Source organism: Pristiophorus japonicus, chromosome 16 (assembly GCF_044704955.1).
Source record: "Pristiophorus japonicus isolate sPriJap1 chromosome 16, sPriJap1.hap1, whole genome shotgun sequence".
Lineage (NCBI taxonomy): Eukaryota > Metazoa > Chordata > Chondrichthyes > Pristiophoridae > Pristiophorus > Pristiophorus japonicus.
In genome coordinates this window covers 21,793,303-21,818,450 of record NC_091992.1, presented here as the reverse complement: position 1 = coordinate 21,818,450, position 25,148 = coordinate 21,793,303, and the positions used below count along the sequence as shown (strand labels likewise).

Here is a 25,148-nt window from a genome sequence, read left to right as displayed (position 1 = left end):
TTGCTGAAAACCGAATTTCTCGCTCTATATACGCATAGTCACCATTTTGTTTGTCCCTGAATCTTTTCTAAGTTAAACTCAATTTGCCATTCCTTTGCCCAAGTAAATAATCTCTTCAAGTCTTGTTGATATTTTCTGAACACCGAACACATAGGGCTTTATTTTCGCTACCATTGGGTGCTGTTTTTTTAGCGTCCGCTGATTTTTTTTTGGAGTAATCTTGATTTTGCAACTTTCCTCAAAGTTTGTACGGCGGCAGCAACTGTCAGCACCGGATTTTTTGTACACCAGACTTTTTGATGCAGGTCCGGGTGAAAACTGATTTTCACGTCGTTTTTGACCATTTAACCGATTTTTGCCAGCACTGATTTTTTTCAGAACAGCGCACAGTGACCTTAAGTACCGATCAGAAAAACCCTACGTTAACTTAAGGAAATTGGCGCTGAATATATTTCTGAGTTTTTGGAGTGAGGGAAGAAGATAATTTAAAACAAAAATTCATGATGATTTTTGCAGAGGGAACTCGGAAAATAACTTGGGAAATTAATTTTTCCCACAGAATGTTTTTGAGAATGGACAAATTGTGATCCCACCACAGAATCTCTGCTCACAGGGCTCCAGGCACAGGTCGGAGGAGTGCCGTCTGGCCGGCGGCAGGATCGCTTCCTCGGCTGAACACAAGCACAGGAGCTCAGCGCTTGGATTCCACTCCCACCCCGAGACTTCTTTCCAAGCCGATCTCCTGTGTTTCTGGCCGGCCGAGGGAGCGATCCTGCCAGCATGCACTCCGAACTGTGCATCAGACGGTACAGCAGCAAACATACGCATTTCGGAAAAAGCTATAAATAATGCCATAAATCACTGTGCATTGCGTCTCCATAGAGACAGTAGTATTATGCATGCACAGACCAGGGTGTGATCCGTTTTACTAGGGCATCACCCAGCAACGGTGTGAGTGCTTCAGTAGATACTGTCTCACAATAACAAAATTAAGAATAATAATTATGGATGCAACTCTGACTATGCCTCATGTCATAAGGTTAATTTGCATGCATGCCATGCAGAGGCGACGGATAATACGATGCCACCATCGCAGAAACCAGATCGCTTGGAGATTGATGGGGAGGAGGCCATACCCTGATCGAATCTATCGGGACAGGTACTCATACCTACACCTGAGTGAGGCTGCGATTTAGAAAGGAGGTCATTACAGAGATCTGCCAACTAATCAGAGCAGAAAACAGCCAAGATGTGACAGGCTCTACCTGTGGAAGTGAAGGTCACTGCAGCACTTGCCTTCTATGCTTATGGCTCATTTTAAGCAGCAACTGGGGACAGATGCTGTATCTCGCAGCAAGCCACACATTGCTGCATTCGACAGGTGACTGCTGCACTGTATGCCAAAAGGGACCATTCATCAATTTCCCTATGATCACGTAGGCAATGCAAGACAGGGCTGTGGGGTTCTCCAGAATTGCTGGTTTCCCAAAGGTACAGGGTGCAATTGACTGTACTCACATCGCTTTGAGAGCACCGTTGGACAAACCCGCGGTTTATCGCAACAGGAAAGGGTTCCACTCCCTAAATGTCCAGCTCATCTGCGATGATATACATCGGATCATGGCAGTGGATGCTAATTATCCAGGTGGCATCCATGATGCTTTCATCCTACATGAGAGCGTTATATCTGCGATGTTTCAGGATCTGCGAGAAGGGCACAGCTGGTTGTTCAGGGACAAAACGTATGGGCTCGCCACCTGGCTTATGACCTCCCTACGCAAATCCCACACTGAGCCACAGTGTCGGTACAACATATCGCACATAACGACATGGAGCATCATAGAGCGGACAATTGGCATATTGAAGCAGCATTTCCGATGCCTGGACCACTCTGGAGGCTACCTGCAATATGCCCCTCACCACGTCGGTCAGTTCACTGTCGTGTGCTGCATGCTGCACAACTCGGCCATCTTGAGAGAACATGTACTGGACATTGAAGATCCTCCTGAGGGGAGAAGGAGGGGGGGAGCGGGGAGGAGGAGGCTGACAATGAGGACAAGGATGAGGAGGATGAACCCATGCTACCACCTCAACCCGCAGGACGATGGCAGAGGAGGCGGCCTCGTGCACCTATAGCCATAGCATCAGCGGCTAATCAGTGATCGCTTTGCTGCCTGAAGGTTAAACGGCCCGACAGTGTTTAGTTAATTTGGTATCCACCTAGCTATCTTATCAGTACTCCCTTTTTAGAATTCATCAGTATAGATGCTGGGCATAAATAGAATTGGATTTGATTATGATGTTCTTATATTTGAACTGACTGCTAATCTGACAACTAGTACTGGATGAGGTGTGGGGCAAAGGAAGAAAATGAAAAAGAAAAGATTTGACAAAAAATCCTTAATTATACAGTAGTGAGTGATAATTATAAATCTCAATGATTACATTACTCACCCACCCATTACTTCTGTACTGGAGTATATATATAAGTTCAATTGATGCCAGCAGTCCTCTTTTACTTTGCACAAGAGGTCATTCTTTATGCGTGAGTTTCGATGGACTATTTAACAATGGGGAACATCACGTTTGAATCCAACTCTATCTTCAACTAATATTTATCACTTTCCAATAGGGATACTGGATAGGAGTCAACAGCAGAAACCCTGGCTGATTTTTCCTTTTATCTAGCCTAGGGACACGAAGGCTGACTGTAGTACTCTCGGCTTGACTGAGGTCAGCTATCTGAACACACCAAGGATTATAATCTGTTGACGGAAGAGTTCATATTTCTTATTAAATTTAGGCATGTATAGGTTTTTTTTAAACACATTTTTAAACATCCAATGGGGTGTTTTCTTTGTTTGTGCTCAGCACTAAGTGGCACACAAACAGGGGTGAAAATTAACTCCATGTCCCCCTGTTCAAAAGGACTTGAAGAAGGATTCCCATAATTCATCTAACAACCTTTCACTGTTATCTTGATACTGGACTGTTGTGGTATTTTTTTTGTTGCATTTAGGTTGTTTGCAGAATTTCACGATTCCTCTGTTCATTTATGCCTTCCACATGTGATTGCTTTTAAAGAAAAAACGAAAAACCCTTGAAAGAGTTAAGTTTTGTTGACCAGACAAATCTTCCGCGCGTGCGCAGTGCCCAGGGTAGAAACGGCAGAGTCGGCTGGAGGCGGAGAGCGCGAGGCACCGCTCGGCAGGGCGTTGGTGTTTCGGATTCGCCGTGTTTGACCATTAGATATTTATATACACACACACACAAAAAAAAAGTACAAATATCCAGCGACCTCCCGTTTAAGAATGAGATTGGTCGTGTACGGGACTCTATAGATGGCTTTAGTAACGGTGCAGCGGTCTCCGACACCCAGCAGCACCTCCAGCCCTTGTGTTTCGGTGAGTATTTTTTCTCTCTGTCAGCGGTCGTCGTCTGTTTATCGTCGCAGAAGGCGCTCGCGGGCCAACTGCGCTTGCGCAGCTCGGCCCTCCCGCCTCGAGACGGAGCTCCGTTGCCGTAACGCTCACGCGCACTCGGTTTAAAAATAAACCGTTTTAGAATTTGAAAACGTTTCGCCTCCTCCTCCCATCCCCCCCCCCCCCTCTTTAAATATAATGGAGGAATTATTTGCCCATATTGTTATACCGTATTCCTGATAGTTCTCTCATCCTCCCCTCTTTTTAAAAATATAATGGAGGAATTATTTACTCGCATTGTTGTACCATATCCCCGATAGTTGTCTCATCCTCTTCCCTCCTTTAAAGTGTACTGGACGAATTATTTATTCTCCTATTCCCGTCACATACAGGGGTGTATTGTTGAATACAATTAATGGCTGTTTAGGCGCTATTTGTAATTGTTCACTTGTGTTTATATGTTCCTGTTTGGATATCAAGGGATAGGCCCTTCTCTTTTTCCATAGTTACTTTTAGTCCACGTGCACACATACTTCAAATGTTTTTTTTAAGAGCAATATTTGCTTCAAGTACGTTGACTGTCTTTTTTTGGAGTATACAATATACATTAACGATTTGGATGAAGGAATTGAGTGTAATATCTCCAAGTTTGCAGATGTCACTAAACCTGGGTGGCGGTGTGAGCTGTGAGGGGGATGCTAAGAGGTTTCAGGGTGACTTGGACAGGTTAGGTGAGTGGGCAAATGCATGGCAGATGCAGTATAATGTGGATAAATGTGAAGTTATCCATTTTTGGGAGCAAAAACATGAAGGCAGAATATTATCTGAATGGTGGCAGATTAGGAAAAGGGGAGGTGCAATGAGACCTGGGTGTCATGGTTCATCAGTCATTGAAGGCTGGCATGCAGATATAACAGGTGGTGAAGAAGGCAAATGGTATGTTGGCCTTCATAGCGAGGGGATTTGAGTATAGGAGCAGGGAGGTCTTACTGCAGCTGTACAGGGCCTTAGTGAGGCCTCACCTGGAATATTGCGGTCAGTTTTGGTCTAATCTGAGGAAGGACATTCTTGCTATTGAGGGAGTGCAGCGAAGGTTCACCAGACTAATTCCAGGGATGGCTGGACTGACATATGAGGAGAGACTGGATCAACTGGGCCTTTATTCACTGGAGTTTAGAAGGATGAAAGGGGATCTCATAGAAACGTATAAGATTCTGACGGGACTGGACAGGTTTGATGTGGGAAGAATGTTCCCAATGTTGGGGAGGTCCAGAACCAGGGGACATAGTCTTAGGATAAGGGGTAGGCCATTTAGGATTGAGATGAGGAGAAACTTCTTCACTCAGAGAGTTCTTAACCTGTGGAATTCCCTGCCGCAAAGAGTTGTTGATGCCAGTTCATTGGATATATTCAAGAGAGTTAGATATGGCCCTTGCGGCTAAGGGTATCAAGGGGTGTGGAGAGAAAGCAGGAAAGGGATACTGAGGGAATGATCAGCCATGATCTTATTGAATGGCGGTGCAGGCTCGAAGAGCTGAATGGCCTACTCCTGCACCTATTTTCTATGTTTCTATGGAGCAATATTTGCTTGCTGAAATGCACTGACTGCAGTATAGTGCTTTTAATATCTTAAGACTGTAATATCTTCATCTGATAGGAGCAAGTCCTTTTTTTTAAAAAAAAAAGGACAAAAGGCCTTTGCAAAATGCATTTTCTATAGAGGCGCAATTTGGAGTAACTATTGGCAATGTGTACGACCTGCATCATCGATGGCGTCGCAATGACTGTTGACACCGCAGCGGTTAGTGTTGGGATCCGCTATTGCCAACGCCATTGTTACTCAACCCGTCCACAGATATCCTGCTCCACTGTAATCTGGGACAGCTTTGTCCCAAGTTGTGGCCCCAAGCCCTGGCAATGGAGTCTTATTTGTTGGTTTCTTGTTTGTATTTTTAGTGTTTGTTTAATTGGTGGATAAATCCTAAATCAAGACCATCAAAATCTGTTGGTATGAATTTATGCAAATCAGTAGTAACATTTATTTAAACTTGTTATGTTGATTCCCGAGGCTTAATTGTGCATTCCTATGTAACCCATGCAGTGGACACCTCTGTTTGAGGACATGTGAATTTGTTTAATTTATCCTGTTTGTTTTTACATCAGTTCTGAAAGAGCAAATGGCTACATTGTGATAAAACTGCTTTTGTGTCCGAAAGTTGGCACACACTTTTTTTCCATATACAATTGCTTTTAATTATTTTGGCAATGAATTTCTTATGGCTGTATAGTAAAATCCCAGTCAGTTAATATGACAAATTTAAATAAGATTTTATACACACCACCAGACAAAACTGATCAGGTAATATTCCATTCTATCATCATTTCATAATTTTCTGTTGATGTAGTTACACCAAGTTTCACTCCGCATAAAAGGAATACATTGAATCCAGAATGCAGTGTTTGCATCTTTTTCTGAGTATATGTTGAAATGTTTTTAGTTGTAAACAAAGCAGATGATCTGTACACTGCATTTTAAAGTTTGGACCTACCCCTTGTTTTATTACGAACTTGATTTGACTGAAGAATTAAATGGATACGTTCACTCTGTAGAGGTAAATAGAAACATACAGGCTCTACTTTGGAACAATCTTCATATTGGCCAAATGACGTTTCCACACGGAAAAAAACGGGCGCCCCTCCGAGCTGGGCGCCCGTTTTTCGCGCCTAAAACGGCGCCTAAAAAAAAACTCGCGATTCTCGAGTGCTTTGCAGCTCCTTGTCTGCCTGGCGTGGCGCCCAGGGGGGCAGAGCCTACACTCGTGCCGATTTTGTAAGTGGGAGGGGGCGGGTACTATTTAAATTAGTTTTTTCCTGCCGGCAACACTGCGCGTGCGCGTTGGAGCGTTCGTGCACGCGCAGTGTGAAAAAAACATTGGCACTCGGCCATTTTTGTAGTTCTTTGTAGCTGTTTAGTTTTTGAACATTTTTTTATAAAAGTACATTGCCATCAGCACTGAGGCTTCTTGTAGCAGTGAGAAGGGTGCAGGAAGCCTCAGAAAGTTGAGCCAGCTGTTTCCCGACGACCTCCCCCTTTTGCCGTCGGGAAATGGCTCCTCAATTTTTGAGGCTTCCTGTAGCCTTCTCTCTCTCCTCTCTACCCCGACCCCCTCCCGCGTTCGGTCGGCTCCCTCCCTCCCGCGTTCGGTCGGCTCCCTCCCTCTCTCCCCCCCCCCCTCCCCCCCCCGCCCCCGCGTTCGGTCGGCTCCCTCCCCCCCCCCCCCTGCGTTCGGTAACGGCTGCCTCGTTTTGTGACGCTTGCTGCTGCATTATTCCTGGCTGAAGCACTTTCACACAGGTAGGAAGATGGTTTATTTAATCTTTTCTTTGCTCATGTTCTTCCACTTATTTAATTCATTAAACAATTTTCTTTGGCCAGACCAATGAATCGCTCCTGTGGCTGACTTAAAGGCGCGAAGGATGTTCAGTGTATCTGGTAGCTTCGTGATTCAAACATGCTGACATGCAAGATTGGCTTAGTGTCTTTCTTGTGGATTGTTTCATATAGTTTGTTTTTGCTTCCAACCCCCTTCAGTCCGAACGTGTCTTGGCTGCTGGGGGAGGGTCAAAATATAGAATAAAACAAATCCCCTCTCAAATCTATCGTCGTATATTTCTAAAGCCAAGTTGGTCCCTATTTTTAAATCAGCCTGTAATAGGCCTACAGGAGAACAAAAGCCAAAATATAAGCGTAGTGCATAGCGTTTGGCTGGGTATAAACCTGGATTAAGCAGAATTATACATAAAAGTGCCTTGGGCGAAGGCCGAGTGTTGAGGATGGCATCAAGGTTAAAAAGAGGAGATAAGATTCCAATATAGAGAGCAGTGATTTAGGTGACACAAAGTAGGAGTTCTGTACTTAATTAGTTCTTAACCAATTTTTTTAAGTACTCTCCTCTCATCATGTAATTGGTTATTTTTCAATGAGAGCGGTCCACATGTCCCCAACTTGCCTGCGTGTAAAATGTAATGTATTTTCTCAATAACTTAAGCTTAGTATAATCCTAAAATAAGCTTATCGAGTCATTTTTTTTCTTGCACTATAAATATTTTCCATCTGAGCTCTAATTTCTAATAGTTCCTTCAGTATGCTTCTTAGTGTTTTCATGAAACTTCACTAGATATTTTCTTTCTTGATTATTTTCCATATTCACTAAGTTAGCAGGTGCAGATATATGGGCTGAATACCTATAACACTGACTTGTGACCAATAATGTGAGGACATTATTTTAATAAAACTTTTTTTATGGGTAACTTCGAATTAAAATGTAACGATTCAGCAATGGGACCCAGTTTTAGTTCTCTTCCTCTTTCTCCCTGCTACTGATTTGCTAATTTGAGCTGCATTGCTCTGGGGAAGTCTGGGCCAAAGGGCGTGCATATCTGGAGGGAAGGTGAGTGTGCGTTACACTTTCATTGACTGAACTTCCTAACTGTTAGTTTACAATGTTATTTGTAGAGGCCTCGAAGCAAGTTGCTTGTCTACCATTTTGTCACAATTACATTACTGGCTTGGTGCCAATCATTTTAATCAAATTTGCACAGAAGACAAGAAAAATCAGGATCTGCACAAAACAAGGAAATAACAGTATTCAAGCATTAAAATAGCACTGATATTTTAGTATTAAAAAAAATGGTCCTACTTTGAGTCGGGGCATTTTTGACCATCAATCATTAAAATTACAGTAGTTTCAATGTCTATGCTACTGTTTTATGTATATTTTCAATGATTTCCATAAACTTTTATGAACATTCCTTATGGGGATTGAGTGAGAATTGCATTTTTTTTCTGCTTCTCTCTCGAAGGCGGTTCCATGTATACCACGAGCCTGCTAGTACTCAAGTAGCATTTTTTTGTGCGACCGTCTGTATACAGGAGTGTCAGCAGCTTATTAAGCTTTGAGACATCACAGCAGAGGCCAAAACTGTCCTCACCTTGTTGTCCAGAATGACATGTTCAGTTGCTATCAGTGGGATGTGAACAAAAATGAAACGCTGGCTGGCTTTTTTTCCTCCTTTAGTCCAGGGAGACTTGTGATTTTGTCTCTTCTACTGACCAGCAGATATTATCTAACGGCATAGATTTATTTACATTAAAAGTATTGTTTGCATTTCTAGCTTCAAAATGTTTATTGACCACAGATTGAGATAATGTAAGGATATGTACACAAACAGAGGAGAATTAAATAAATGGTCAGTAGTGTGTTTATTTTAATTATTTTTACAAATCCGTCGTATTATTGGTCACAGTCTCTCTCGCATTAATGTTCTAACAGTTACGAATAAAATTGAGGATCCAACAACTGGTGGGATAATGTGTAAAAGCTTTGAAATGATTAAAGCTGCTTATACCACCATCAACTACTTGCCCTTCACTCATGCCCTGACACATGGTTTATCCACCTCTTTAAAATATAACATATTTGTGCAGACGTCCCAAAAACTTCAAATGCTGCGCACTCCTTGTGGTTCAATGGATAACTGCACTGAGCCATAGGAAACTCTGAATTATACAGACCAGGACGGCCCAGAGTTCACTCACTGGTTCTGCTGAGATCAGGCAACGATGGGTGCACAATTAGCCTGATATTTGGAGGGGATGGAGTGGAGCGGGAAAGGCGAATGAAGAACCATATCATGCTCTGACAATCATTATACTGGTGAATTGTGTTTGAAAACTCGGACTTAATTTGTGGTGTCCTCCATGTTGGAATAGCACGTTAACACTCACTATTCTGTAATGTACATGAAGAATGGCCATTTGGGGTGAGATAACTGAGGCTTGCAGTTACTTGTGGAATCATACTTCAGAGGTGAGAATTATGGGTCTGTTCCACAAGTATTAACAATTTTCTTGCCAGCCAAATAAATCAAATAATATGTTGAAACTGCAGACATTAATGTGTCAAAAATGTATTTTTTAAAACAAATTAGTTTTGCTCTACATAAGGCTTGTTTTTTGAGTTTGTGATTTATGCAATATGACGATCTGCTCTTTCATTAGTTGATGATTAATCTCCTTAAAACGTCGTGCAGTGCAGTAGCTTTTTCACATTTGTATTTTTTTCATTGGTACTTACTGGGAAATGCATAAATAATGCTAATGTTTATCGAGCAGAATGTTCAACAGTGAAGTTCAGTTTTAGAAAAATTACATTTTTAAAATGTAATGAAGTAATCTTAATTGAGTTTCACAGGACTTAAATTTAAAAAAAAAATTCAATGGTTAAATCTTCAGTATTTTTTACTGAGTGAAACTAAAATGTATTCAATTTGCTGTAACTTGTTACTGAGAACTATTTAATTCTGGGCATTTCAATTATGTTGATGACGACTATTATTAAAGTTACATCCCAGTGTGTGGCTGGAGGAGGGCATGGGTCCGGAGATGAGGGGGTTGACTTATGAAGATAGGTTGGGCCTATACACATTGGAGTTCAGAAGAATGAGAGGTGATTTTATCGAAACAACATATAATGAGGGGGCTCGACAAGGTGGATGCAGAGGATATTTCCACCTAGGGGAAACTAAAACTAGGAGACATTGGGCCCAAGTTTCCACACGATAAAAAACGGGCGCCCCTCCGAGCTGGGCGCCCGTTTTCCGCGCCTAAAAAAAAAATTGCGATTCTGGAGTGTTCTGCAGCTCCTTGTCTGCCTGGCGTGGCGCCCAGGGGGGCGGAGCCTACACTCGTGCCGATTTTATAAGTGGGAGGGGGCGGGTACTATTTAAACTAGTTTTTTCCTGCCGGCAACGCTGCGCGTGCGCGTTGGAGCGTTCGTGCATGCTCACTGTGAAAAAAACATTGGCACTCAGCCATTTTTGTAGTTCTTTGTAGCTGTTTAATTTTTGAACATTTTTTTAATAAAAGCACATTGCCATCAGCACTTGCAGCCTTCTCACTGTCGTCTCCTCCCCCCCCCCCCCGCGGAAAGAACGGGCGCCTCCTCCTCCTCCTCCTCCTCCCCACCCCCCCCCCCCGCGGGAAGAACGGGCACCTCAGGCTGACTGCAGCATTCTCCGTGCCTGAAGCACTTTCACACAGGTAGGAAGATGGTTTATTTAATCTTTTCTTTGCTTATAAATTTTATTCAGGTTGGATTTATTTGTATAATATTTGTAGAAGTATAAATAAGGATTTATTGTCGAATTTAATGAGTTCCCTTCCCCTTCCCTCCCCTCCCACCTCGTTCTGGACGCCTAATTTGTAACCTGCGCCTGATTTTTTTAATGTGTAGAACTGTTTTTTTTCAGTTCTACAAAAATCTTCACTTGCTCCATTCTACTTTAGTTTGGAGTACGTTTTCACTGTGGAAACTTTGAAATCAGGTGTCCGTGGCCGGACACGCCCCCTTTTGAAGAAAACATTCTGTTCTGTTCTACTTGACTAGAACTGCAGAAAAAAAAATGTGGAGAATTGCGATTTCTAAGATCATCCATTCTCCACCAGTTGCTCCTAAAAATCAGGCGCAAATCATGTGGAAACTTGGGCCCAATGTCTTAGAATAAGGGGCCGCCCATTTAAAACTGAGATGAGGAGGAATTTCTTCTGAGGGTTGTAAATCTGTGGAATTCTCTATTGAATATATTTAAGTGGAGATAGACAGATTTTTGAGTAATTAAGGAAATAAAGGGTTATGAGGAGCGGGCAGGGAAGTGGAGCTGAGTCCATGTTCAGATCAGCCCTGATCTTATTAAATGGAGAAGCAGGCTAGAGGGGATAGGTGGCCTACTCCTGTTCCTATTTCTTATGTTATGGTCTCATGGCAGTGGAATACACACATTGTGTTGCCTTCTGTGTGTATTTCTGGAGGAAGGGGTAGAAACATAGAAAATAGGTGCAGGAGTCGGCCATTCGGCCCTTCGAGCCTGCACCGCCATTCAATGAGTTCATGGCTGAACATGCAACCTCAGTACCCCATTCCTGCTTTCTCGCCATACCCCTTGATTCCCCTAGTAGTAGGGACTACATCTAACTCCTTTTTGAATATATTTAGTGAATTGGCCTCAACAACTTTCTGTGGTAGAGAATTCCACAGGTTCACCACTCTCTGGGTGAAGAAGTTTCTCCTCATCTCGGTCCTAAATGGCTTACTCCTTATCCTTAGACTATGACCCCTTGTTCTGGACTTCCCCAACATTGGGAACATTCTTCCTGGATCTAACTTGTCTAAACCCGTCAGAATTTTAAACGTTTCTATGAGGTCCCCTCTCATTCTTCTGAACTCCAGTGAATACAAGCCCAGTTGATCCAGTCTTTCTTGATAGGTCAGTCCCGCCATCCCGGGAATCAGTCTGGTGAACCTTCGCTGCACTCCCTCAATAGCAAGAATGTCCTTCCTCAGGTTAGGAGACCAAAGCTGTACACAATACTCCAGGTGTGGCCTCACCAAGGCCCTGTACAACTGTAGCAACACCTCCCTGCCCCTGTACTCAAATCCCCTCGCTATGAAGGCCAACATGCCATTTGCTTTCTTAACCGCCTGCTGTACCTGCATGCCAACCTTCAATGACTGATGTACCATGACACCCAGGTCTCGTTGCACCTCCCCTTTTCTGGTCTGGTCTCTTCCTGAATGTACCTGTGGTGGCACCGCTTGGGGGTCAGACCTCACCCCAAGTGTGCGTGGTGTCACCTGGTCTAATATTGTGGTCATTTGGTTATACCCTGAGTGGTTTGTTTCGATCTGTGTGTGTGTTTGCAATGTGGTCAATCTGGCTCTGTCTCTGAGTGAGTGTACAGCAGTGGGAGAATGTTGATCTGGTTTTACCTAGCATTTTTGTTTAATAGATACTCTTTAATTTCTTGGCTATTTTCAAAGCCCTTCTGTGCCACTCTTGTTGATAGCTCTGTGAATATTTTTAATGTAAAGGACAGGGGGGAGCCTATGTTTTTTGTGTGTGGTTATGGAGGAACTGTCATTCCTTGATGCCTTTCTACTCAGATAATTACACTACCCACCGTTCTTTCCGGGGTGTTCGCCAGCTTACTTTGCTCTGATATGGTTGTATAGCATTGTTTATCTGCTGGGGCAAGGGCTGGAAATGTTCTTTAAGGGCCATTAATCAACATGAATGCAAATTAGAGTATGTGTTTTGCTGTAAGCTGTGGAGGTTCTGGATGAATGGACAGAAATATAAAGAAAATGAGCTCGGTGGAGTCTGATTATAGGCACAATTAAACTGGTCTGATACAGCTCTAAACGGATTTATTTATTTGGCGACAGGCGAAATCCCAGTAAAGAAACCAGCAACTTTGTTATAATATGCAATATATTGTGTATTAATGCTGATAAAGATATAGGAAATGCACTCGCACATTTTACCCAGCAAGATTGTATTATAAACTGTCCATAAGAACATAAGAAATAGGAGCAGGCAATATGGCCCCTCAAACCTGCTCCGCCATTTAATACGATCATGGCTGATCCGGTCATGGACTCGGGTCCACTTCCCTGCCTGCTCCCCATAACCCCTTATTCCCTTATCGATTAAAAACTGTCTATCTCTGTCTAAATTTCTTCAATGACCCAGCTTCCACAGCTCTCTGAGGAGCGAATTCCACTGATTTACAACCCTCAGAGAAGAAATTCCTCCTCATCTCAGTTTTAAATGGGCGGCCCCTTATTCTAAGATTATGCTCCCTAGTTCTAGTCTCCCCTATCAGTGGAAACATCCTCTCTGCATCCACCTTGTCCAGCCCTGTCATAATCTTCTACGTTTCATTAAGATCACCTCTCATTCTTCTGAATTCCATTGAGTAGAGGCCCAACCTACTCAACCATTCCTCATAATTCAATCCCCTCATCTCCGGAATCAACCTAATGAATCTTCTCAGAATTGCCCCCAAAGCAAGTATATCCTTGCTTAAACATGGACACCAAAACTGTATGCACCAGGTGTGGCCTCACCAATACTCTGTATAACTGTAGCAAGACTTCCCTGCTTTTATACTCCATCCCCATTGCAATAAAGGCCAAGATTCCATTGGCCTTCCTGATCACTTGCTGTACCTGCATACCATACTTTTGTGTTTTATGCACAAGTACCCCCAGGTCCCACTGTACTGCAGCACTTTGCAATTTTTCTCCACTTAAATAATAACTTGCTCTTTGATTTTTTTTTCTACCAAAGTGCATAACCTCACACTTTCCAACATTATACTCCCATCTGCCAAATTTTTGCCCACTCACTTAGCCTGTCTGTCCTTTTGCAGATTTTTTGTGTCCTCCTAACACATTTCTTTTCCTCCCATCTTTGTATCGTCAGCAAACTTGGCTACGTTACACTCAGTCCCTTCTTCCAAGTCGTTAATATAGATTGTAAATAGTTGGGGTCCCAGCACTGATTCCTGCGGCACGCCACTAGTTACTGATTGCCAACCAGAGAATGAACCATTTATCCTAACTCTCTGTTTTCTGTTAGTTAGCCAATCCTCTATCCATGCTAATATATTACCCCCAACCCCGTGAACTTTTATCTTGTGCAGTAACCGTTTGTGGCACCTTGTCAAATGCCTTCTGGAAGTCCAAATACACCACATCCACTGGTTCCCCTTTATCCACACTGTTCGTTACATCCTCAAAAAATTCCAGCAAATGTGTCAAACATGACTTCCCCTTCATAAATCCATGCTGACTCTGCCTGACCGAATTTTGCTTTTCCAAATGTTCTGCTACTGCTTCTTTAATAATGGACTCCAACATTTTCCCAACCACAGATATTGGACTAACTGGACTGTAGTTTGCTGCTTTTTGTCTGCCTCCTTTTTTAAATAGGGGCGTTACATTTGCAGTCTTCCAATCTGCTGGGACTTCTGCAGAATCCAGGGAATTTTGGTAAATTACAACCAATGCATCCACTATCCCCGCCGCTACTTCTCCAGAATATCGAGGGACCATATTATGAGGTAGTAGTGAAAAAATGTTCAAAGGTTCTGTAGGAGAGTGACTACTGTCAGTTTAGTGATCTTTTGAAAACCAGTTGAGATTTTTATTTAATAATGATGGAGCCTTATCTGGTCAGCTGTGTATGCTTTTATTCATACACAAGAAATAGAGATAAAGTCAAAGTAAGCTTTGAAAAATAATTGGGAACACAATTGAATGAGATAATCTGGCAGTGTGAGGAAAGCAATATAGAATCTGGTTCCTATACCATTATACCACTGCTGTCGACTGAAGCTCTGATTTTTGGCGGCTGTACAAGAAGATAAACGAGGCAGCACTGCCTCCTTTTTGTTTTGGAGGAGCAGAGATCCACCTCAAGGTGGTTTTCCTGAGGTTCTATTTTAAATTGCCCATGGGAATTGGGGTGCACACAACCCATTAAAGGATCACCCACCCAATGAGTTTCAAAGCAAAACTACCAAAAGTAGCTAAAATAACAAAGTTAAATCAAAGCAGGTCAAAGTCAAAATGAAAATTCCATGTGTTGCCCAGCCAAGTACTAAAGCACCACCCAGCTGTGATTAATGGCTTGAGACAAGGACAAGTAGTTGGAGGATTTCTACCAGATCTTGTGTATTGTGGACCTGTGTATGGCAGGTTTCCTTGGGTCCTCCAGGCAGCAGCAGTGGTGACGTGCCCAGTTGCATTTTTCTCTGACTGGGTATGCTCCAAGCATGAGCTCTACTATACTGGCAGAAATATGTTTTTCCACTTGATGGTTTGCGAAGCTCTAACTCAACCGCTGCCAAATATCCTGGCCACAATTTGCAACTTTCTAACAACTGCAAGTACGCAAGATAGATAGTGACAAGTAACCACACAGTATCATTGTTGGTTGTCTGTATTTCCTTATCTGTAAATAGTTTAAGTAATGATTGTTTATCTTGAAATAAAACCTTTTGAACAAAAATGATTACATTTTGGACATTTTAAAAAGGTAATGGAATGCAGTCAAACTTGGGCCAGCACATTCTACAGTTACAGATTTGAGCATTGAAATATTGTGTCTTGTGCTCTCCAACTCAGATTTCAGTGGAGTGCTGCTTGGACTGAGAAGAAACTAATCATGGTTACGGTTCACTCAAAAATATGCAGCAGTGCCATTTTAAAAGTTTTGTTCATCCAAAAATTTGTGAAACTTTTCTGAAAGTGGATAGGATAAATGGTAGCCAAGTTTTGCAGTTTTCTTTTCCTGGTGTGGCTTTCTAATTGTGAGAAACATTGGGACACTCGGCGCCTGGCTAAATTTCCACTATACAAAAGATCAATCTAATGTGATGAACTCCTGATAACAGGAAGTAGTTGGCTTCTTGACTGCTCAGTGGCCAATGGACTGTACTGTGTGGTACTGCTCTGTGCAAGCTAGAAAGATTCGGTCCATGGTTAATACTGCGCTGGTCCCATTTTGAGGCAGTGATCATGGTGCTCTAACTCCTCAATGCCTCGGGCAGAAGAGGAGATGGTCATTTGGACATCGTATCAAAAGATAGTTTGGCAAAATAAGGTATAGTTATTCTCAAGTCATCACTCAATGAAATGGAAGCTAAAACTTTAATCTAATTCTACTAACACACTACTCAAAAATGCATCTTCCAAAAGCATCATTTATACGATGTAATATATTCAAAATTAGAAGGTAAGTAGGCCACAATGGAACCAAGATCCTTTTCAGCATGAACCATCCATAAAATTTCCTTTCACTACATCTTTCATCCTCATCTGTGACACCTAGATGTGAGGAGCTCCATGAAACTCTGTTTCCAAGATTGAGGTAATTTATGAAACTGCCTTCCTTGCTTCGGTCCGCTCCTCTCCTCGTCCCCACTGCATCACCAAAACTATATCCCAGACAAACTCCCACTTCCTACATTCTGAAATTTCTCTCTCTCTTCCCACTCCTTCCCATCTCCATGTGTGTGCTTTTTCCTTTGGAATTCTTTTCCCAAACCACTGTCAGTATGTATTTCTCTGCTTCCGAAAAACCTGTCTCTTTTTTCTCCTTCGGACTCCCTGCTTGTTATTTACCTCTTTTTACCCTGGTAAAATGCTTAGTTGTAACAACTGCAGTTACAGTTCTAAAGATTGTCTTACAAGCAAGAAACAAATGTATTTTAACATTAAGATTTTGGATGAGTGAAATTCCATTCATAATGACCTATAATTGTGTTACATTATAATTTCATCTAGCCCAAAATGATCTAGTGTCTGAACAAGCAAAGATTAGAGTTTTGAGGAGTGATACCTCTAAGATTGCAATACGGCATAAAGTGGGCCTGTCAATTTTGTGCTATTACTACATGAATGGAAAAATGCTCCGTAGTATAATTTTATTGGTTTTGTTCTTCCACACTTCAGTTATGTATGGTGACAGCATTTTCAGCTTCTGTAACAAAAGGGTGAAGTGCTGGAGATTGCAGGTCTTCGACAAGTGCTGGGAGCAATTTGAGTATCGTGCATTAAAGAATATTGTTTCTCCTCCCATTGCAGCAGGCTAATCCTAATGCACGCCAATGTGAAATGGCCACGAATGCACTGCACTTTCCTCCCAGAAACCCTCATTAGCCACGTGGGACAGGTTGGAGGCCAGAAAGCATTATTAGCTTTTTGGTGAGAGGGAGGGAAATGGTTCTGCTGCAGCCTTTTAAAAGCTTCTGGCAGTTAAAGGGCAACATCTATCTTCAGCAAGATGGTAGAAGGAGCAGTAGCCTCAATGGAGCATAAGCTGTTGGAAGAGCCCCCAATTTTCTGATGCACATGTGGCAGTGCTGCTGCTGGCAGGAGTGATGGTCAGAAAGGACTCTGATGGGCACCATGAAAGAATGGTGCAGGATGACTGAAGGGAGGTGACAGAGGCAGTCGGTGCAATTTCCACCACCCCAATAACAGCCACCCAATACAGAAAAATAATCAATGGCCACTTGTGTGGCCAAGATAAGTCAAGCATCTAGTGCCAGTATATATCCTCTACCACTCTGAGCTTCACCCACCTCCTTACCCATCATACATTTTCTTTCTCAGCACCTCGCTATGAGGGAAACTCGCTTCTGCAAAGGAAACCTCGTCAAATACTCAAGCACCTTCTATACTGAAAACCACTCTTAGAACTCACTTTGCCTGTTACAAGGGCTTCTAATCTTCAAGGACACTTTGTTTAAAGGGTCAAGGCAACTTCCATCTCTTGCCATCATGGCTTGCATGACTTCTAATGGGAGAAGTTACTTTAATGTTTGGAATCCTATAACATTGTCTTCTCTTCCGTCCAAAGTAAAACATGACATACAACCAATGCCACAGAAGGACAAACAAGAGCACAACTGTCACTGAAAACCCTACGTTTTCAGGAAGAGGAGGCATTACACATAATAAGTAGATGTTAAGGCGAGCTTGTAGGAGAAGGTGAGTTTGGAGGCAAGCTGGCAAGAGAAGTTTGATAAAAGCTGGATAAAGCTCATCCGGTTCATGTGCTTTCTCAAAGTCTTTTGACGCCCTATACTTGCCTGTTATTTCTTCAGCAAATGTCTGTGTGTACAGCTAACCAAGTAAGCATTTCTGAATTTCACATTATTGGGGTTGACTTGGAGAAGAGGCCAATCATTCCAATGATGCCTGGAAACTTCCTGATTTACAACTGCTGCTAAATCCTCCATCCTGCCATATTGCCTGTACAGAGAAACCCACTCCCAAGGAATTAGACACCCAGAAAGGTGGTCACCAGGTGAAGCACCAAGCGCGAGTGGAAATAAGGACTTGGAAGTGGAAGCGAGAGAGAAATTACTGCCTGTGGCTGAGGAGCCGATCTCAAACTACATCTTTAAATGATCTTATTCGGGAGTGTCAATCTCTCAGCCTAGATTGTGTGCTCAAATCTCTGGAGTGGGGCTTGAACCTACAACTTTCTAACTTGAGCAAGAGTGTTGGCTCTGAGCTAAAGCTGATCCCAAGTGGTTGACCAAAGAGCCAACTGTTTGCTTGGCTATTCATTGGCATTAAAATTTTACTGGCAACCAGCGAACTGTTTGCCCTTGCTCAAAAATGACAAGGAGTTGGTAGTTTAACTGGAGTCTGCCAGAATCTCTAAGCAAGTACTAGTTTTAAATGGTAGCAAATAGAACTCAAAAGTTCTAGTGTGACCTGTTTTCAAAACTAATGAGCACTCATTTAACTTGTCCGCTCTTGTATAGAGATGTGATGTTAATTTTCTTCCAATTTTAATATTCTCTTCCACAATTGTAAGACTAATCATTTTTGTTAAAGTAAATACTTTGTGCATATCATTGTTTCTTGATTGGCTCTAAAGCAGTTAATATTCATCATCTGTTTTGTGACTGGTGCCAATTTTGTAAAGTTTTTAATTGCGAGTTTAAAATATATAATTTGACATTTCTGTACATGCAGCCTCCTGTGAAATTCTTGTACAGTGCTAATGAAGGGTGTGCCACTTTGTTGTTCACTGCAAAACATTCCTGTTCCAAATAGCTCAAACTTGCCACTTTATATTGGATTAAAATTGGGAAGTGAGTCCTGTGCCTTGAATTCATTTATTTCTTAACGACTGCGCCTAGAGGTTTTAGCAATCTTAAATTGCATTAGCAGTGCATATTTAGAATGCGATCTGTGGGGGAGGGGTGGGAAGAGAAAATTGGATTCAGTATTGTGTAACTCACACGGCATTTTTTTGTTAGTCATGGTCTGTAATGTTTTCCACAGCTAAGATTTTAGCTTTCCAAGGATTGCAGTCGCACCAACATTGCAATTTGTGATGTAAATTTGCTGAAATAACGTAGTTGTGTGAAGACATTTTTGTCTCTGTACATTTCTCTCATGTTTTGCACATAACACTAAATGCACAAATTGTCCTTTTCCTTTTCTTTTGTCAAGCTAGGTACAGTCATCAACAGGAACAAATTACATTTATATAGTGTGTTTTAACTTGGTAAAATGCTCCAAGGTGCTTCGGTTCCTTGGGTGCCAGCAGCTCTCTAGTAATCTCCCCTTAGTTGCCATTCTTGAGGGGCGAGTTTGGATAGTGAGTCAGTAGGCTGTTTGACCAGGGGAGGGTGACATCATAGCTGAGCACAAATCTGTGGAATTAATTCCGACCATCCCATTTTTGAGGCACTGTGGCAAGTTTGTGCCCATAATACAATGTTGGCCGAGATCCGTTAATCCAGCACAAACCCACAGTCAGCCATCCTGATCCTACATGTCGTTGGACCACATCTGGTGCATTTACTTACTGAGTCATTAGGGAATCTACTCACGCAGTTTCTATTTTGAAAATGATTAAGAAATAAGTATAGTTCCTTGTCTAGGCAAACTGATGCTCTATTTAGAATTGAATTACATGCACATCTTAATGATATCCATTAATATGTTGCTCGCCTCTCTATTTCTGTAACCTCCTCCGTCCTACAGCCCTCCGAGCTCTCTGCTCGTTTAATCCTGACCTCTTGTGCATCCCTGATATTCATCACTCCACCATTGGCAGCCGTGCCTTCAGCTGCCTAGGCCCTAAGCTCTGGAATTCCCTGCCTAAACCTCTTTACCTCTCCTTTTAAGATGCTCCTTAAAATCTACCTCTTTACCTGTCCTAATATCTCCTTCTGTGGCTCGTCTCAAATTTTGTTTGGTAATGCTCCTGTGATGCACTTTTTGGACGTTTTACTATTTTAAAGGTGTTCTATAAATGCAAGTTGTTGCTGAATTTAGAATGTAAAAATAGTTAGGATGGTGGTCTCAGATGTGTGTGTATGTAATAATAATAATTGACAGCTATGTCATTCTAACTGGAGTGACTGTTTGCAACTTGGTATTTATATTTTGAGCCACTTGTAAGTCAAAGTTTTTGTCATAGTAATGTATTTTGAACATGACTGGAGCAGTCCATCTAGTCTGCCTATCCAGCTATCCCCTTTCTTTCCTGTGAGATTTATCTACCTTTTTATAATTATGCCAGGATAATTCAGACTTGAATTAGCAACACAGGAATGTACAGGACGAGAAAAGATAATTGCAGTCCATTTGGCCACTTCCAAAATTTTAAAATACTGCATTATATTCTAAACTGTCTCCTGTTATTTCCAATCCCTTGTACTAATCTAGCTCGCTCTCAAATTTGCAGCACTGTCTGTCTTTACCATTGCCCTGTGCAGTCTGTTCCACTATGTGAAATAGTTAAATTTAAACTGTTCACTTTACTCCTTCTGAGCTTGTTAGTGTGCCCTGTTTATAGAGTTTGTGGTTCTACTTTTGCCAGTTAGCTACTCCATCCTCCTCCAATATTCTGCACAGTTCAACCTCGGTACTAAAATAACCACCTATTTCCACCTCCATAACATTGCCTGTCTCCGCCCCTGCCTCAGCTCATCTGCTGCTGAAACCCTCATCCATGCCTTTGTTACCTCTAGACTTGATTACTCCAGTGCACTCCTGGCTGGGCTCCCACATTCTACACTACGTAAACTTGAGGTCATCCAAAACTCGGCTGCCAGTGTCCTAATTCGCACAAAGTCACGATCACCCATCACCCCTGTGCTCGTTGACCTACATTGCCTCACGGTTAAGTAACGCCTCGATTTCAAAATTCTCAGCCTTGTTTACAAATCCCTCCATGGCCTGGCCCCTCCCTATCTCTGTAATCTCTTTCAGCTCCACAACTCTACGATGCCTGCGCTCCTCTAATTCAGGCCTATTGAGCATCCCTGATTATAATCGTTCAACCATAGGTGGCCGTGCCTTCTGTTGCCTTGGCTCCAAGCTCTGGAACTCCCTCTTTAAACCTCCCCACCTCTCTTAACTCTCTTTTCTCCTTTAAGACACTCCTTTAAAACCTACCTCTTTGACCAAGCTTTTGGTTAATTGCCATAATTTCTTCTTATGTGGCTCGGTGTCAGATTTATTTGTTATGTCTTATAATACTCCTCTGAAGCGCCTTATAAATACATGTAATTGCTGTCCCACAATCCCAACTAGAACATTTGAATGAACTGGACCAGAAAAGACCATTGTGTTCTGTGATTACATATTGGTGGTTATCGTGTATATGCTATTTAGGATCCTGCATACTATAAGATCATACTTGAACCTTCACTTCATCAGCTTCTGCAACCTGTCCTCTAACTGTGGTGCCTAATGCAGCTATGAATTTAGTCGCCCTTCACTGCACCCTCTCCAGTGCTTCAATGTTTTTCTCCTAATACGTTGAGCAGAATTGTACACTGTACTCTAGGTTGGCTGGTGTAGCACTCCGTGCAAATTCAGAATCATCCCCTTCTGAGACTGCACAGTTACCTCCAGCATACCCCAGGTCTGGTTCTTGGTTCAGCATCCCCCTGCCCCGCTCCCTTGCCATTTACACACACCCCTTGGTGGCATTGCCCATTAGCATGGGGTCAGCTTCCAAATGTATGTTTGATGGCCAGCACGACCTCACTGCCTCCAGCATTGATTTCACAACTGTTTTCTCCATCAAACTGCTGTCCATCATTGTCCCATGAATGAGTCCTAACTTCCTCTGCCAACATCTGTGCCTCTGGCATGCCGCCTTAAATTCCCATCGTTCACCTTATGTTTGTCCAAATTAAAGCACAGATCCCACTTATTTCTTGCTATTTTCACCATCTGCTCCTGTCCTTATTTCCTGATTTGAGGAATAGTTTTAAGTAAATTACTTCAAAACCAGTTTTTAAACTTGCATTTTTGCACAAAATGCAAAAATTTGCAATGTCATCCCTTTTCCATACCTTGTGTTGGGAGTGTATTCTGAGAGTATTTACAGTACTTTTGTAGTTTTGAATCAGTGCACCTAATTAGAGCCCACTGTTGTAAAATTCTGACTTGTAAGCGCAAATTTGGTCACTGAGGCAAAAAATCGATAAATTTTTTTAATAGCACAATGAAAGAACACATTACATAATTTAAAGAGAAACAGTAGCATCCCCATAGTGGAAAAGTCTAATGTTACAAGCTGGATTCTTCCACAACACAGATGATCCAATTAGCAGAACCAACCTGATGGCTCAGAGGTCAAGTCTTAGGCCCTGAGCTGTACAGTTAAGGGAGGTTCGAAATTCAATCTCTGGTCTGTACTAAATTATCTGATTCCAGTAGCAATGTTTCAATTGGCCAGAGTGCAACTGGTTGGGGAAAGGATCATTCGCCAGGGCTCCTGATTTATTCTATAAGCATGTGTGTGGACACTGGATAAGGACTGTATTTGACTTGGTTTGGATGTGCTCGGCAATGGCATTTGCTGTGTCGTGCTCACTTGTGAAAATGTCTAGTTGCGTGAGGTACCTAAGGGCACGTGGCACACTGAAAACGTACCCCAATGAGGGAGTGGATATTTTCAGAAAGAGAGGGGAAATAATAGAACAGAAAAGAACATCACAAGGATTTTATTTATTAGTAAACTACTGAAATATAATTACTTTAAAAAAAAAAACATGGTGTAGAGTTGCACTTTATGAATAAAGCAAGATGAGATTACTGCAATATTTTCTTTAAGTTATGAAATCTGCTAATGAAGAGAGAATACGTGTACTGATTCAAAACTACACAAGTACTGTAAATACCTTTGCACTTCAAGGGCCTTTTATTATAAAACATTGGGAATTTTAGATGTAATTGTTCACCTTACTTTAATCACTAGTTCACTATCCTCTCCGTGCAATATACGATGAGAGGAGATGCTATCAATGAACAACATTTTATTCTTTCGCTAATTTCTCCCCATCTGTTCTTTGACAATGGGTGTCAACAGGCTTTCTGACCATAGGTATTATTGTAGGCAAGTCTGATCAGACCCTTACCAAGTACCCATATGCACATACTTTAAGCAGTGGTCATAAGAACATAGAAAAGTCAAGAGTGAGTGATTACCGTTTGCCCCACTGAAACTGGAAGATTATTTCAAAATTAATGTTTTTTAGTGAAGAAAGTCTTCCTGATATCTTTTAATTTTACTTTTCACTAATTTAATGTTATGTCCTTCTTTCCTGGTTGACTGTGAAGTAATAAACTGTGTTCTTATCTATATAATTTAATGATTTATATGCATTCTGTCCAGTACAGATCAAATGCAGTTTGCCACACTCAAAGCTTGTTTAATGCAAAATAGCAAGTTCAATTAATCTTCTTTCTGAATTTGGTTGAAGTCACCAGTAGATTGATCTGCAAAAGTGCAATAAAAACACTTGGAACCAAATTTAAATTAAAATGGCTGATTATGATTACTAACTGATACAGCATTTCTTTTAGTTTGGCCATTCTGCTGCACCAGTGCTGTGATAACTAAATGGCAGCTCTGCTTCAAGCTAATCATTTGTGGTGTTCTTCCTGCTGCAATCTCAGCTCCTGCTGTGCTCTCCCTCTAGTCCCCTGGCTTCAGGCCTGCTGCTCTCCAATTCTGAAATCGATGGCCTTTAACACACGATTTGGCTTCAACAGATTTAAATGTACTAAATTGCATATAATACTGGATCGTGATCAGAGGTGGGAATCCTGGTTATAATTTTCTCCCACCCTTTCTGCTGAGGTCAATGATGGTGCCCCTGCTGTAGCGCTGACTGGTCAGCTAACAGCCAGATCAAGAAACCAACCTGGGATCTTTCTAGTCAATGAATAAGCACACAGAGGTATTGAGTGAGCCCTTGCAATGTTTTCATGTGCACCCTGTCTCTGTCATAGAATGCCACACCATCTCTGTTGACTTGTAGCAGTCTCGGAACAAAACATCACTGTTGTGAGTTGGGCTTGACCAGATAATTTTTATATATCCTGTCCAATCTTACTGAGAATCTCTGCTTGCAAAATGGCAAAAGAAAGTAAGTCCATCTGCAATTCAAAATGTGTTACACATTTTTAATTGCCGTTGAATGGGATATAGCATGTAATAAATCAAAAGGTCAGTGTCACTCCCCTGAAAACAGAGTACTTAGGAGGAAATGCTGTACTCTGTGTGAGAGAAATGGAGCCTTTAGATTTTTGCAAACAATCAGATATTTCTCCACAGACTTCTGGCACAATTCTGTAGGGCTTTCAGCACACTGGTACCATTGTTATAATTGTAAACTGCAAACTGGATACCTTTTCAGATTGGTGTAATGTCCCATAATCTAGTGTGCACTTTCTTGAATTCATTCGACCCCCAGGAGCAGTCTTTTTTTAAAAACATGCCAATTGTCAAAGCAGATTTGTAGCATGGATTACTGTATGTAGACGAGAAAATTGATTGAAACTGACCAATCGCATTTAAAGTTTTTAATGGCTTTATAAGAGAAAGGACATACAGTCAAATCTTCTCTTTCTGTGGTGGTTTGAACCCTTGCTGTAGAACTTAAAAGGGCATGCTGCAACTCCCTGTCCATTTAAAAAAAAAAGTGTTTTCAGTTACCTTTTGGAGCTATTTGAATTCACAGGTTATTTATTTCTGAATGTTGTACTTGTGTGGCTCTGGTTCCTCCTGGTTCATGTTTGTTATGGTGTTACAGATTGCAGCACAATTTCCTACCACACCTAATCACCTGCAGTATCCTCGCCTTTGTGCCTACTGTTCAAGCAGATCAGTAACACATGCTATTTATTACAGGGTACTGTGTATGTGATATGGGTTGAATTAGCTTTCTGTAAAAGGGGTAAAATGAATCAACACACACTAGAAGCGTTTGTGTGACTGTACAGTGGCTTTTTGTAATTAAAGGATAGTGTACCCTTTTTTGTG

The 25,148-nt window shown here is 41.9% G+C and overlaps 1 protein-coding gene across 1 annotated transcript in view; it reads left to right on the top strand.

Annotated features, from left to right (window-relative positions):
* The first annotated feature begins 3,163 nt into the window (after positions 1-3,163).
* ssh2a (slingshot protein phosphatase 2a) overlaps positions 3,164-25,148 on the top strand; it is a 166,514-nt gene continuing 144,529 nt past the window's right edge. Inside the window, exon 1 of the mRNA XM_070857105.1 lies at positions 3,164-3,404. Coding sequence (XP_070713206.1) covers positions 3,342-3,404 — 63 coding nt within the window. The 5' untranslated portion in view covers positions 3,164-3,341. The remainder of the gene's footprint in view (positions 3,405-25,148) is intronic.